The following is a 16,482-nucleotide window of genomic DNA, read 5'->3' as shown; positions in this document are numbered from 1 at the left end:
GAAACCCTACGGCACCCACGGCAACGTATTCGCTTCGTTGACGACCTCCCCTGTCGACTGTCAGCTAGGGACAAACGAAGACAAGAAAAGATGCAGTTGAAATGAAAGACTAAAGTGTTTTTTGTAGCATGCTGTAAAATATTTTAACTCTACTATAAAGTCGAGTGTTTTAACGAAAACACAAATGTTCCAGAACCTGCAGTTCCTTAAGGTTAGAAAGGGAATCCCTATAGACTCCCTTTTAGATCCAACACAGGTTTTTGGAACATTTGGGTTTTCACTGCCACCTGACATCTACAATTATTAAATGCCACGGAAAGTAATGCAGGTCAAGTTAATGGTCAGCTTTTTAAAAAACCTATGAAATATGTTGGGGCCAAAAGAGTTAACAGAGTTTTTACTAAAAGGGATTATACGAGCTAGCAGCTGTTGCTGGTTTACTGCGAATTACGACCTGATGCTGGGCTGCTCAACATGTGTCTGGAAAAGGGTGCAAAGGAGAAGTCTTCTGCTACTGAGCCTGATTTATTGCTTGAAGAAGCCAATAAAAATGTTTCATAACATTCATGCATTTCTCCTGCAGCTAAGGGAGGGAAACAGGACGAAGGTAGTGGTTTCAACTCAAAATTCATTTGCTGAATAAAAATTGTACCTTCAGTTGGAAACTTGTTGACAGTATATATATTTTTATTTATTATACTTTTGACATTTTTCCAAATAATGACAAGAGTTACATGCAAAATTAACCACAAACCATTTGTTAAATCAGCGCTAAACAATTAATTTACCCAGGGGGCCTGTCAATTCTTCTCAATATTAATTTGATCTCTTTATAAACTGCTACTGGTAAGAGTTGATATTACAATTATGCAAAATGTGAAATAGGTGTAGTACCAGCATTTTATCACTGTTTAATCAATATTTCTAAAACTGTTTTTGCAATATTTTAAAGATGTAGATGTTGCTTTTTTACTTGTAGTTTAATTACATCTGCAGTTTTTAAGTTCTTTTTTCTTTTTCACTGAGAGAAATCTGGTCTGTTTTGGGCTTGAAAAAGCAGATTAAAGTCACGTTCATCTGAGGTGGAAATGCATGAGACAGTGTCACTGAGACAGGATCTGCACCTGGATTTGTTAAACTTCATCCCTGAGAATGCTTGTTCGCTTATAAAGGTAGCTTCAAAGAGAGCCAACATCTTCACATGTCTGCTCATGTGTGGAAACTTCTCCCCTTTGAGAGACAAATAAAAATCCACCTGTAACATCGACTTAAAGTTCTGCTGGTACCTCTTTTGTATAAAGATGAGTAACCGTGCTGCTCTGGTCCTTGACTAAGTAGGAAAACATGAAAACTGTCCACTTTGTTTTTAAACTGAAGCTCCAGATTTCCCATAATGCCCACAGTCCATCTTGGTTTACCTGAAGAGGGGCGTTTTCAAATCCTTCATTTTTTTCAAGGCGTGTTAGAGCACCACCAAATACTCTTTGATAAACTCTAAATCAGTCAAAGGCTTATTGGTTTTTGTAATGTTGTGGGAAATCACAAAGCTGGTCTTGACTGCTCTGTCCCTGGATGTGTAAACTTTGTGAAAAAGCCCTTTTGCTAGTCTCAAGTCTATTCCTGCTCTGCATCAGTCGGGTTCTTGGATTCCTTCGTGTGTTTCGTCTCATAATGGTGATAATCTTTGAATAATCCTTGAACACAGCGATCTGCTCTCCAAGCACACGGCTTTACCTCTCGCATAAATAAATAAAGTCCATGTCTTTTTAAAAATTCTACATACAGGGCAAACAAACTCACAATTTCTGTTGTCTTTTTATTTTAGGCTGGAATGATCCTTGATAATGGAGTTAAGACGACCCAGGCAGACAACAAGGACAAGAGACCCTTCCTGTCTCTGATAGGAGCCAGGTCAGACCCTGTAACAAACACCCTGCATGAGAAATCACATCCCACCCAGTGTGATTCAGTGTGATGAGTTTACTCTGTAATGATGACATTTCCTGTTAATGTTTTCGTGAGCACTGGGTGTGCTCTTTTTCATATTGTCAGTGCACAGGCCAATTAAATGGGCAGAAAAACTTTTTACTGGAGAAAGAAAGTGTAGATCTGTCAGTGCAATGAAGGTTTTTGTGTTATTAATCATTAATAAGATAAAGATGCTGTCAAGTAATAAAAGATACTAGTCGCACACATATGGCTATCTGGTAAAAATAAATAAATAAAATTAAAAATTATTAATTTACTCAAAGACTGGTTTGATCCCAGTCTGCTCCAGTCTGCATGCCAAATGCCTTGGGCAAGATACTAACCCCATGTTGCTCTCCGATGAATGCATGTGATTATTGGACAGGAAGCACTTAGAAAAAAGTGCTTGTGCAAATGGGTGAATGTACAAGTTGTGTAAAGTGCTTTGAGTGCTCAGATAGAAAAGCACTGTATAAGAACCAGTCCGTTTACTACTTATCATCCCGTTTGTTGAACTGCTCTTTTACTCTTGTGGATTAAAATTATGTGCCAAATGATAGTTTAAATTACCCAGCATTCTTGGAGTCCATAGGTGGGGTTCTCGAGGTTGCTCCACCTGGAGACTCATGTGGGATGACTCATCCATCACTGGGGGTGAGATCTGTCACATAGAGATCTTGGACAGTGCCTCTGGATTGGCAGACTGGGGTGGTGGTTTCCATGTTGAAGAAGTAGGACCGGAGAGTGTGCTCCAACTGTAAGATGATCACACTCCTCATCCTCCCTGGCAAAGTCTTCGCCAAGGTGCTAGAAATAAGACTCTTACCATTAGTCGAAGCTTGGATGCAGGAGGAACAATACACTTTTCATCCTGGTCATGAAACACTGGACCAGCTCTTTATCTTCTCAAGAATATTTGATGGTGGGTGGGAGTAGGCCTAACTGGTCTACATGTGATTTGTGGACTTGGATATTTGACCACATCCCTCTGGGTATTCTGTGTGAGGTGCTTTGGGAGTATGGGGTATCTGGGCTGTTGCTATGAGCGTTCAGTCCTGGAACAAGCATTGCGAGAGCTTGGTCCACATCGACGGCAATAAGGCTGACTAATTACTGGGCGACCGTGGCTCAGGGGTTGGGAGTCGCATCTGTAACCAGAAGGTCGCCGGTTCGATCCCCGGGCTCTCTGTCCTGGTCGTTGTGTCCCTGGGCAAGACACTTTACCCTACTTGCCTACTGGTGTTGGCCAGAGGGGCCGATGGCGCGATATGGCAGCCTCGCTTCTGTCAGTCTGCACCAGGGCAGCTGTGGCTACAACTGTAGCTGCCTCCACCAGTGTGTGAATGTGAGAGTGAATGAATAGTGGAATTGTAAAGCGCTTTGGGTGCCTTGAAAAGCGCTATATAAATCCAATCCATTATTATTATTATTAATTCCCAGTGGGTGTTGACCATGCCAGGACTGCCCTTTGTCAGCGATTCTGAGCATAATTTTTAGAATGGTTTCGATTCAGTGATGACAGAGGGTGTAGTCACGTGGCAGAAGGCTTCCACTTTGGTGGTCTCAGACTGTTGTCTCAGCTTTTTGCAGATGATGTGGTTCTTCTGGTTTCACCAGGTGGAGGCCTCCTGCTCACATTAGAGTGGTTCGCATCTGAGTTTAAAGCAATGGTAATGAGAATTAACACTTCCAAGACTGAAGCCATGTTCCTTAGCCGGAAACGGCTGGAGCGCCCAGGTCAGGAACAAGTTGAGGAGTTTAAGTGTCTCAGTGTCTTGTTCACAAGTGTGGAGACAGGGGAGCGGACGGACGGATTGTTGCTGCAACTGCAGTGATGCGGGCGCTGCACTGGTCTGTCATGGTGAAGAGAGAGCTGAGTATTTAAACGAAGCTCTCGATTTACCAGATTGATGTCCCTACCCTCACCTATGGTCACGAGCTACTCCTCCACATAGATGCATCTTGGGCACCTCCTGAGTTCGGTCTTCTGGGCATGTCCCACCAGGAGGAGGCCCCAGGGCAGACGCAGGACACGTTGGAGAAACTGTATTTCTCAACTGGCCTGGGAATACCTCAGTGTTCCCCCAGATAAGATGTTGGAGGTGGCTAGGGAGAGGGACGTCTGGGCTTCAATGCTGTGGCTGCTGCCCAAGCAACCTGGCCCCAGATAAGCAAAAGAAAATGGATGGATGGATGAATGACCATTTAAAAAGCTACAACATTACAGTTTATATAAATTGCTCCTTTGCAGCCTTGAAAAATATTGTTAAATATTAGCACTGTATGTCCTTCTGTTGTTTAGGTATGGCCCCCATCAGGATTCTGACCCGTTCAAACCTAGAGTCCCAGCTCTCATCCATCACTTCACTGCCTATAAGAACCAGTACCATGGAGCTTGGCTGAGAGGAGGGGATGTGTGGTTAGATGACTGCCAGTGAGTGATACACACACTGAGTGATTTTACTTGTTTATTTTACTTGTCACCCAAGTAAAATAAACAAGTGAATAAGTAAAGTTGATCAACTTCTAGTGCAAGTGAATGTCACTGAAAATGATGCATGTCGAACAAAGCAAGTGTTTTTTCTGCACGTTCATTCCCATCTAACAATAACTTGCTATCTGCTTTAGTCTCTTAATGTGTGTGTGTGTGTGTGTGTGTGTGTGTGTGTGTGTGTGTGTGTGTGTGTGTGTGTGTGTGTGTGTCCATGGGAACATCACATTGTTCCTGTGTTTCTGTGCTTCTAATGATAATATTCCTTTTTTCGGTAGATTTGCTGATAATGGCATTGGCCTCACTTTAGCAAGGTAAGACTCCCCCTTTATTAAATCATGTTAGAAATAAAAGGGCTGTTGTATGCGTTTATTGTTCTCCTGCTCACTTTCTCTCTCTCTGCCTAATTGGAAAATGCCTTATATGGAGTCTCCTCAGGATCCTGTTAGAAAAGGCGTGCTCTGATGCAGAGTGAGAAGTAGCTTCGGAGTGTGATGGCAAGAATTGACAAAACGTTTTCTCCTGACAGGAGACATTATCAATACTTTGCCACCTAAATTTGCAAATACCTAAGGTTCAGCCTTCTATCCATACTAAATCAGTGTTTGTGTGTGTGTGTGTGTGTGCCCCCCCCACACACACACACACAGACATAAAGTGACAAAAACTTTTTGAGCATGCAATTTATTGAAAACACCTTAAGATGTGAAAACCACCACCTTAGTACCATTGACAGAGATTTGGGGAATGGTTGCAATCACAGCATTGTATGATGGTGAAAGATGTGTCGTTAGGCCCCCTCCTCAGACTTTTCACATAAATTGACCATTGACCAAGCCTGCAGTCAGCTGAAAGTGAAGAAGCGACTCGGCTGAGTGATGAAACGTTTCTCCCACTGAAAACACAACGTCCAGATGAACAGAATCAGCTTTTTAGGGAGACTTAAATATAACCTAAAAAGAAACTCCATATTTAATACAGAAACATAACTACAAGAATACAGAAATCAGAAAGCTCTTAACCAAAGACTAAGAACAACAACCACAAAACACTCAGGGGTACTGGCAGGATTTGACTCTTTGATGATATCTATGCCCAGTTTTGATCATCATGATGTCTGGAAATTATGTAGAAGTTTTTCTAACTGATAAAGATAAGCATATGAAGCTTAGCTGGTGCCATTATTGTTATTCTTCATAGGAATAATTTGAAGAGTCAACACCCAGCCAACACTTCACAAATGGATCAGGATACCTATGCAGTGGCATTTTCCCTACCATGATCCGTAGCAAAGATCAGTCATGGCAAAAGCTTATGTAATGGTTTTAAATTAAAGTAATTAAAGGTAGAGCCAATTAGAAATGAGTCAGGCAAATACTTTTTCAGCAGTGTACTGAAGTTGAAGTTGTGTTTGCAGTATATTTTTCAGGTTGACCTGGGCAGTGGCATCCGGGCTAACAGCATTTAATGGATACTAGAATTTCCTATGGTTATATAACTCACAGCTGTGGTGAGAAGTTTGCATCCACGCATCATGGGCATGAATGTCAGGGTAATTTTAGGCTTTTAATTATGTCTTTGAACTTTTCTATTTCAAGGGTGTAGCATACATTAAAGACTTAAAAACAACACCAAGAATTGGGTGCATAAGTTTGAATTGAATTTTGATGTTCCCTAATCCACACAGTGGTGTGTGGATTAGGGAACTAACAAGTCGTGCTGAAGTTCTACAATGTCTTTTAAGTTTGCAAGGCTTATTAACTCCTCGTTAGTGAATATGACAACAGCTGGTAGATTCTCTTCCCAGGACAATAGGAAAGTCTAAGAGCTCAACAGAAGTTTGATTGAAAAGTTTTCTAAGCAACTGCATATTCTGAGATCATCAGTTCAAATAACTGCACACGAGTACAGTTGTGTCAGTGTGTCAAAACTTTGCCTGGCTCTGTAAGAAGACCCAAACTGTCACCCAGAGACGAGAGGAAATCGGTTTGGATGTTCAGGAACAACCCAGGAACCAAAAGGGCTCAAGCTCGCAATGAGTTGGAAACTGCAGGAACACTATCGTCACTGTCTACAGTGAAGCACGTTTACATTGCCATGGACTGAGAGGGTGCTGACCAAGAGAGATGCTTCCGCTCCAAATTCAGCATTTTTAAGCTCAACAGGAAAGTGATTTTAAATATACATCAAAACTGGTTTTGGAGTGGATAAAGCAGGCTAACATTAAGGCCTTCCCAAATCCCCAACATCAGCCATGTTGGGGATTTGTGAACTATACTTAGAATCCAGCTCTATGATCATTCAACCCTTGAAAAGGAACAATTCAAACCAGAAATCCTAAAATGACCCTGACATGAGTGTAAACTTCTGACCACAACTACAGGCAGATGTTAGATAGGCAGGTGCCCTTGAGAGACGCTGCTTGCAAATGATTTCTTCTGTTTCTGGTGAACATATTGCTACATGTTACCTTGGTTGCCGGTTAGCTTGTATATAGCAGCTAAGCTAAAATGTTTGGAAAAGCACACACTGTTACATTTTAATTTGTTATAAATAACAACTATTCTTTTTATCTTTTGTGAACCAACTCATATATTCTTACTGTGCTGCACAAGGATTGCTTAATAACCGATGCATAAACTCTGCAATTATAACAGCAGAGTGTAACCAAGATGTTAGTGTGTAGCTTCTGACACGCATTTAAATCACAGTGATGTGCTTTTCCATTGTTTTTTAGCTTTGGCATGTTGTATTGTATATTTTCAGGGCCTTGGATGTTTAAGCTTTACATAATCAACAACAGAAAACAGATTTTAACTACATGACTTTACTCACAATGTCTGTGTGCAGTGGAGGCACATTTCCAGAAGATGACGGCTCTCATCAGCAGGTGAAGAATTCACTTTTTGTGGGTGAAAGTGACAATCGTGGTATGCCTTTCCCAGACAAGAGGATTTGGGGCCCTGGGGGTCCTGACCTTACTGACAGGACCCTGCCACGTGGCATGTAAGTGGTGATTACAGCTAATTTTATTTTTGTTTTTAAGCTCACAAACTCTCTTCTCAATAGTGGTGTTTCAGAAGTTTTATTTTTAGTTTTTTTACTCTTAGCAACTGATAAAAAAACCTCTGTTTGAAAAGCAAAATGTACATTTAATAATTGCTTTAAAAACACAGATATTGTGGTTTTTTATGTTTACATTGTCACTATGTCGTGGTAAGGTTGATTTACTTCACTATGCTTATAATATTCTGTTCACATCAGTTTTATTTATTACAAGGTCACAACTGTATTTTTACAATGTTTTTCAAATTGTATTATGACACCATTTATGAAGCACTTGGTGACAGTGGGGAGGAAGAACTCCCTTTTAACAAGAAGAGAGTACAGAAGCAGGTCCAGGCAGCCTTCTGCTATGACTGGGTGGAGGGGAAGGGAAAAGACGAGACAAAAGAAGGAGTAAAGACAAATGAGGAAAAACACAAACTATGGGAGAGAGAAAACTTGAGTCTGTCGGTCTTCTGAACCCAAAAGGAGCTATTTCCTCGTGAGCAAGTCCTGATAGCCTCCCGTGTTTACTTTGAGGACTTCAGCCTTCACCCACAGAGCATAATGCTGTATTAAAATCATAATAACATATGAGGTCTTCAAGATGGAACCGTGTCATTTAAGACTTTATTTCTGAAAAGTATTTTAATTCCATGTTTCTATTTAACAGGGAACCAATCACAAGAAACTAATGTGGGAGAAAGTGGTCTCTCTTTGTAATTCTAGTCAGTACCATTGCAGCAGCATTTGAATGCTTTCCAGGTAGCTTTTAACTGCATGATAATTATAGGGATCATAAAAATTTGCAGTAGTCCCGACTCAAAGTAACAAATGCATGGACTAGTTTTTCTGCATCAGTAATGACTCTGGAACTACTCGGTTCATAAGAACCTGTTTTGCAAAAACAAAGTATGTGTGGCCATTGCAGTTAACACCTTATTTGACTGCACTTTTTTAGTCTGTGTCAAATAACAGTTTAATCGAGGCTGGCATGTGTGAGAGCCAGATTTGTATGCTCAGAAATCAGTGCCGTGCTCTGGCCACCTGGGCAGTGTACAAAAAGAACGTCTCACCAGTGGTATTATTAGAGATCCCTTTATTGGAAAAATGAATATAATTGAAACCACTTCTGCCTTAATCTGCAGTTCAGACTAACATTCTCTGACACTTTGTGCTCTCATGTTCTGCATTGCTGACCACTTCTTGAGAGCTGCTGTAAAGAAAAGCTTTTTAGTGACACCCACAGTGGGGAGTCATTTGTGGACATTTTTTTTTCATCAAAATGTGTACTTGATGCATCCTTTTTAAATGCAATTTAATAACAGAACGTCCTCAAAAAATCTACACAAGAAGAATTAGTATAACAAAAGAGTAGGTTCTGATTAAAGTTCTCCCACAGAGCCAGTTAATAACATGTTTCACCAAAGACTTGCTGACATGCTGGTTACTCTTTATTTTTGTGTAGTACTTTCTCTTGTAGTTAGCTAACACACAACATCTTTGATGATGTTGACTACATGTGTCATACAGCCATGCATTTTGCTGCACGTGAAAATAAAACTTGCCTTTATAGCTCCTTGAAGGCTTGTCTCAAAGAAACACATTGTGCTGTAGTTGCGCGTCTCTTTTCAGTTCAGTGACTTTCTGAAGCTTCTGTTCCCGTGTATGTAGAGCCAAACATCAATGACGACGTTTGTGCATCTGTGTTTGAGCAGTGATTTTCCAATCCGAGGCATGCAGATCTACGATGGGCCGATCAATGTACAGAACTGTACATTTAGGAAATACACGGCACTAAACGGAAGGCACACCAGCGCCTTTGGCTTCAGGCTCAACAACTCGTGGCAGAGCTGCCCCAACAATAATGTCACCAACATCACCTTTGACCATGTACCTGTGAGTCCACTTCTGTGTGAAATACACAAAACCAGAGACACTGGTTTAACACGTTTTTACAAACTTGAATCTTTGCTTCATTCGGAAGAAAAACCGACAACTGTAGCTTTACACAAAAGCATTTTAAAATACTCTTGTTATTTGAAAACTGTATTCCAGTTCCATTGTCCTGTATGTTCCACTTTGGTAGATTATCAGATCGACTGAATAATTCTGGATATTTCTCAGCGAAATGTCAAATATATTCAAATATAGAGCCATGTTTTAAATGTTGAAAATAAAGAAACACTGAACACATTTGGAATATTGAATGTGAATGATGCGTAGCACCACAGGAAGCCACAGTAAATGGCTCTAGACTAATGCATCCCTCTCTTATAGATTACATCTCGGGTATTTTTTGGGGAGCCGGGTCCCTGGTTCAGTAAAATGCAGATGGACGGGGACAAGACGACCATCTTCCATGATATTGATGGATCGGTCAGTGAGTATCCCGGAGCTTTCCTGGTTAAAGAAGACAACTGGCTGCTTCGTCACCCTGACTGCATTGATGTGCCTGACTGGAAGGGTGCTATCTGCAGTGGGCACTATGCACAGGTGGGTCAGCAGGTGTCACACCCGATTCCTCATTCATTCATCTTCATATATCAGTCTTCACAAACACAAATGTCATTTCTGCTTGATTGTGTGCATTTTCATTTATATGAAACTTGTTTGTTGGGGTATCTGAAAACTCTTGAAAAAAAAGAGTCAGAAGGGATAAGAATAAAGTGCTGTTTCAAGTCCTTCTTAACACCAGTTATTGAATATGTTTTGGGAAATGTCTGCTTCTTTGTGCAATAAAGCCAACAAATACACAATGGATTTTGCATTCCCTCACAATGAGCCTCGATCACAAACAGTCATTGTGTGCAAAGCTGTATTTGTTTATACTCCACAACACAAATAGTCAGGTGTTGACTTCTCATAATTATAATTAATTATAATTAAATGCTAGCTGAAAAAGAGTGAAGGGCATAAGCTGACCTCACTTGTCATTCAGCCTCCTCAGCGATTCCATCACCTCCCGCTTTGTATGCACAGGCAGAACATCTGGGATCCTGGAGCATGTTGGAGGCCAAAAGGTGTTCCAAACAGGGCCCACTAGCATGCATATACTTCCTGGTTCACACCAATGCCCCAAATGTAAAGGAGTTCAATAACCTTCTGGCTAGAAAAAGGACAGTCCAATGTAAAATGTTTTCTTTAGCCTAGGTGGGAGGTCATGTTAGGCAGGCCACCTAGGTTAAAGGAAACATAGTACTTAAACTGACAAACCTCCCAAACTGCACATGGGTTGGACATATTGCCAGCAACCTCATTGTGTAAAAAAAGAAGCCAAGCCACAGAAAGCTTTACCCTTACATTAAACTGGGCCCAGAAGGGAATGTACACCAGCCACCAGCCCGGACCAACAAGGAGCAGGAGCTTCGACAGCTGGACAGTTGACTGGTGGCAGTCAAACCCAGTGGGACACAAAATCCCAAGGACAGACCTTCTTACACTAAAATGCACCATGACCACACTCTAGCACCTTTCTCCCTTTTTAGTGACTAATGACAACCTGTTTTAGAAAGGTTGTCATTAGTCACTAAACCAGAGGCACTTCAGTTCTTAGCCAGGATTCAAATACACGTATTACTTCAGTGGGTGTGTGCCTGATGTCTTGGTGTGGTATCTTTCCTGGGGGGCTCATCATAGCAACAACAACTAGTGACTCATGCCACTGCACACCACCAAGGTCAACTTCATCTCCTTCATATTAAATCGAACCAACCAGCTGCACAAGCGTCAACCTCACGCTTCTGGGCATTTTAAGTAAATGTGATTCAATTAGCTGACACCTATATTGCAGTAGCACAAGCAAAGTGAACCAATGACTTCCCATCTTTCAAAGTGAATTAGAGGCTAGTGTTGAATCTGGATCCATATCTGTGTGCATCATGTACAGGTATTCAGTGTATGAACAAACATAGTGACCTGTACCAATTCACAACAGTCACCTCACAGCACTTTATATTGTAAAGTAGAGACGCCACAATGAGGGTGTCGGGTTTACAACACAGAGCACCGAACATCTATAGAGTGAACAAAGTGGTTGGAAGAGAAAGGATTGTCACAGAGTGAAGTCAGAGTGGCTATACTAATTGAATAACTAAAACGTGATACTTCTACTGAATCAGGTACTTCTATGATTTTATTATTATATGCAATGCATTCTTTTCCTTTTTTTTCAGATCTATGTTCAAACACGAAACCCTGCCAGCCTTAACATGCAGATAGTGAGGGATGAATACCCTGATCGACCCCTAACACTTGAAGGCGCCCTGGACAAGCGGAAAGCTTACCAGCAGTTCCAGCCAGTGGTCACCCTGGCCAAAGGCTACACCATCCACTGGGACCAGGCGGCACCTGCTGAGGTCACCATCTGGCTCATCAACTTCAACAAGTCAGTGAATAAACTTAGAAACGTTTTTTTACTCAAAGCACGTTAACAGCACCAGTGTCTGTACTGTTGGACCATTGTACCACACACACTGTGTGAGGTTGGTCATTAAACACTTTGTATATAAATAGAAAGATTTGAAATTCTATCCTGGGAGCCAATTAAGAGAAGCTAACATGGTTCTTCAGTGTTTTCAATTTCCTTTGAATACTTACTCTTGTGCTATTGGGTGTCCTGGTCTGATGGAAGTATAATGGTAGGTTATTTTTTCACAGACTTTTCATAAATTTGGTTCCTCATAATAGCAGTAGAGCTCAACATAGCGCCATCCTGACAAAGTTTAAGTGTGTCTAATCCAGTAACTTTAGTCTTAGTTTAGAAGCATAAAAGGACTGGATGTTACAGTCCCCGATGATGCATTGCTTCAAATGGAGAAAGTCTCGAGGGACGGCTGCTGTGAGAAAGCAGCCCAGAAGCTTTACCATCGGAACACGTCATCAGTTGTGTGCCTCGACTTCACAGGGTATTTCAGCCTCTACGGTGCATAACGTCACATGATGTATTATTATTATTTTCACTGGTTAGTTCTGAGTTCATTCTTATTACGTCTCTGAGTTTGTTTTTTATGTTCCCCTTGTGTCTTTGTCCTCTGTGCCCCTCTGTGCGTTTGATCCTCATGTCTGAGTTTTCCAACATTTAGTTCCCATGTTCCCCTCCTCGTGATTATTCCAGGCCCCCCCTGTCTGTCATGTTTGCATTTGGGTCCTCATGTAAAAAGAATCCAAACAATCTGCCTCCGCATATCGTGGCACAAGTCAAGCACAGTTGTTTTAACTAAACGTTAAAAAAGATAAATTGATCAAATCTTTGGCTGAAGCTGGAGGAAATAGTTGAGAGAACTCAAGCAGAATCCATGTGTTCAATAAACTCCCATCATGTTCCCAATTACTTTAACTGTTTCATTTTTCTGTGCTAAGGTCAAGGGTCGACTCACCACAGTAGCCTGACACCTACCTACATTCCAACAGTCCATTTTGCTTAGGAAGTTTCCTAACTGACAGACCTGGAATTATCTGTGTGGTGGCCATAATCAAAGCTCTTCCAATTCTCCAAATTTGTTTGAAGATTTGAAGAACTGGAACAGGAAATGACAATAAACCCCCTTTAAACATGATGGGAGTTTATTGAACACATGGATTCTGCTTTGAAACTAGAGTCTATATTTAGAGGATTTCTGTTATTAATTTGAATGAAATGGAGCCCATCAGCCCCTTCACCTCTCAACATTCTTTCCAACGATTCGCTGCAAAAATAGGAAAAGTTTCTTTTTGAGCTTTGGCCTCTCTTCAGCTGGCTTTCATGGTGCGGCCCTGAGCTATTTAAACTGCATGAAGTCTGTTTGTTATTTCAAGCTTGTCAGTTAATCCCTGATGGCCTGAATCAAAAGATGACAGAACTAATACGAATCATTTTCACTGATTGTGCAAAGAACAATGGCTCCATCTACAGCTCATTGTGCTGTTTAGCAAGTGAGGCAAACTTCTGTAAAAAGAAGCGAAACACATCTTGTTCCTGTTTTGACTCAAAACCTCTGTTTTGAGAGTAAACTGACGAGTTTAATTATGTTTTTGTCTGACTTTCATATAATGACACCGTTTTCGTTTGTTTGTTTTAAAAAATATTGACAAAAAATCTTGTAGAAGATTCATTTTGAAGAAGCTTTTGAGTTAAAGAGATCTGATTTGAGTCCGTTTATATGGCAGGTTTTATTTCACGTAATATTTGACCTTATTTAGTGTTTTTTCATGTATTTAGTCTTTAAGTAGAGCTGGCACCTTTCAGCAGACCACTAAGGGGAACTGATGATTGATAAACAGCATGCGTGGCTTTGTGAAGTCAGATCCTGAATAGTTAAGCTGAGCAGCTGACAGAAGAGTCATTAAGGCAATCAGAACGTTTTGCAATGTAAATGCAAATAACGTGCATTCTGTGTGCTGCACACAAATGACTGAGAATCAGCCCCATGCCACAGTGTTTAAATTAAACACTTTGATTTTTGAATACTAATGCATATCTGTGATAGACTGGTGAGGTTTAAATGGTGCGCCCTGCATCTTACCCTCTAACAATCCCAAAAGGTTGAGTCTGCTCATCTGGACGTTTTCAGTGGGAGAAACGTTTCGTCACTCATCCAGGTGACTTCTTCAGTCTCAGCCGACTGCAGGTTTCCCCACCGTGACAGTTTGTAACGGTACATTTGGTCTTTGATCAGTGATCAGTGGGCTTTGATTAGTTGTTGTTAATTAATGGTCATGACGATTTGCACATTAATGATCAAGGAACTGACCTCACAGCCCAGTGGTGCTAGTTTCAGTCATTATGCAACACTCCCTACATTTGAACAGCAATACATCTACGTTCCACTCCTTACGTTTTCAAAGCAGGCTTGTTACTTTGCACTTAGTTCATCTGAAGCCACTTGTTCACATCACTGCTTTTCTTTTCAGTGTTAAACCAATTTTAAATTAAGAGGAAGGTCAGAGAAATGTCAGGTGCTCAGTGACATCTGATAAACAGTCAATATAAGGACTGCATTTAAATCATTTTAGAGTTTTTAAATCAGATATTGCATCAGTATAAGATGTGAATGGTTTTTCATATAATGAAATATGTTTGACAGCAAGTTGAACTCTGCATTATTTGAAGGTTGCATGAATATACTTGGCAGTTCATGCAACAGCATTCTGTTTATGGTAATGCATTTTGTTGGACAGGTTGGTAAGCTGTGGTGGTTACAGTTTTAGGTTACATCAAGGTACCAGTCAATTAGAATTTACGCTGATATTAAAGGTAATACTCATTAGTCGCTCGCTGATTTCCACCTTTCAACCTGCCTCGTAGTGTCTGCAGGCTAGAAATCAGCCACAGTAGCTCGTTTAACATCAGCTTATGTCATGTTGACTTTAAGTCTGTACATGTGTTGTTGTGTAAATCATAAGGTTCAGTTTCATTTACACAAAAATACCTGATAGTGATGTCCCCATGTTTTTGCTTTTGAAATTAAATCAGATCATATTGGATTGGATTGGTGTTTCCCTTGTGTTTCAGGAATGACTGGATCAATGTGGGCCTCTGCTATCCACAAGGCACCACCTTCACAATCCTGTCAGACATCCACAATCGGCTGACCAAACCAACCCGCAAGACTGGCGTCTTCGTGAGGACGACTCACAAGGAGAAGATCAACCACTCGCACTTGGCCAGAGGATATTTCTACTGGGAAGAAGACACTGGGTCCGACACATGCACAGACCACTACATTACACTCATTACCAGAAGTAGGACAACTAGGAAAAATATACAGGGATTAGACACACAGAAAAGATCACTCTTACAGTAAAATAAGAGCTACATCAGCCCAAAGTGAAATGTGGCATTCCTACAATAAAAGATGCAAAGCTGTGACCTTTGTGACTAAGCACACGTAAAGCTGGGCATACCCTGGATATATACTGATATACTGTTAAGAGGATGGATGGATGGATGGCACTGTAAGATTTCACAAAAAAGTGTACCTGTAGGTATTACTGATCACCTGACTGCTCAGGGTTAGATGGCATGAGTGTACTGTGAAACCTCTGTGCATTGCAATGTCAGATGTCAGGAATACCTTTAACAGTGTGATTTGTTTTTGGTTGCTAAGTGTCAGGGAAAGCATATGATGCCTGTCATTCATTGTGTGTCCTGCAGCCTCCTCTTCCTGAAGGTGAAAGCCCACAATCACAGAGAGACGTTTGCCTTCTGCTCTGTGAAGGGTTGTGAGAGGGTGAAGATCACAGCTATCGTACCAAAAGGCAGTCCACCCAGCAACTGCTTGGCTAAGGCGTACCCCAAACATGCTGAGCTGCCCATTGTCGATGTTCCAATGCCCAGAAAAATTCCCACTGCCGGGCTGGTGAGCAATGAAATTAAAATGATTCCAACTCTCCACTATTTTCCTGTGGAATTGGCATTATTCATGTCATTAGAAGTATAGAAAGAATATATGTCCTGGCTAGATGGAAGATTAAAAGAAATGCTTATTTTCTTCTCTTGGTGTTAAAATCCACTCTGAAACACCGTAAAGAGAGAGGGAGAGTGGAGAGATTCAGTAGAGGTGCAATATACAGTAACCAGGTATAGTACTGTGACAATCATACCACTTGATCCCTGGTATAATTCTCAAACACGCACCTTAAAGCACATAACTCGTAAGCTGGAGAGAAAATGACATATCACAAATTTAGAAGATCATCATTTAGCCTGGAGAAATAGTTTCCTGCTTTATAAGAAAGCTAGAACATCTTATATTCATCACTGATTGAAGAAAAGGTTTCAACGTGTCTGTCAGACCCCATTCCTACAAGACTGCTCAAAGAAGTCCTGCCATTAATTAATGCTTCAATCTTAAATATGATCAACCTAAGAGTAGTTGTCAAACAGCTAACAGATCATCTGCAGAGGTTTATTTGAAGAGTTTCAGTCAGGTTTCAGAGCTCATCACAGCACAGAAACAGCTTTAGTGAAGGTTACAAATGATCTTCTTATGGCCTCT

General features: G+C 40.9%; 1 protein-coding gene across 1 annotated transcript in view; it reads left to right on the top strand.

Moving 5' to 3' along the window:
• The window catches only part of cemip (cell migration inducing hyaluronidase 1), a 132,853-nt gene that overhangs the window by 111,157 nt on the left and 5,214 nt on the right, over nt 1-16,482 (top strand). The window contains exons 16-24 of the mRNA XM_005742891.1: nt 1,826-1,911; nt 4,271-4,402; nt 4,738-4,773; nt 7,310-7,465; nt 9,223-9,403; nt 9,785-10,000; nt 11,680-11,891; nt 14,997-15,182; nt 15,639-15,843. Of these exons, the coding sequence (XP_005742948.1) occupies nt 1,826-1,911; nt 4,271-4,402; nt 4,738-4,773; nt 7,310-7,465; nt 9,223-9,403; nt 9,785-10,000; nt 11,680-11,891; nt 14,997-15,182; nt 15,639-15,843 (1,410 nt within the window). The remainder of the gene's footprint in view (nt 1-1,825; nt 1,912-4,270; nt 4,403-4,737; nt 4,774-7,309; nt 7,466-9,222; nt 9,404-9,784; nt 10,001-11,679; nt 11,892-14,996; nt 15,183-15,638; nt 15,844-16,482) is intronic.

The sequence above is a fragment of the Pundamilia nyererei genome, unplaced genomic scaffold (assembly GCF_000239375.1).
Source record: "Pundamilia nyererei isolate P.nyererei 1_Seehausen unplaced genomic scaffold, PunNye1.0 scaffold00124, whole genome shotgun sequence".
NCBI lineage: Eukaryota > Metazoa > Chordata > Actinopteri > Cichliformes > Cichlidae > Pundamilia > Pundamilia nyererei.
Note: the sequence above shows the minus strand (reverse complement) of the source record. Positions and strands in the feature narration are given on the sequence as shown.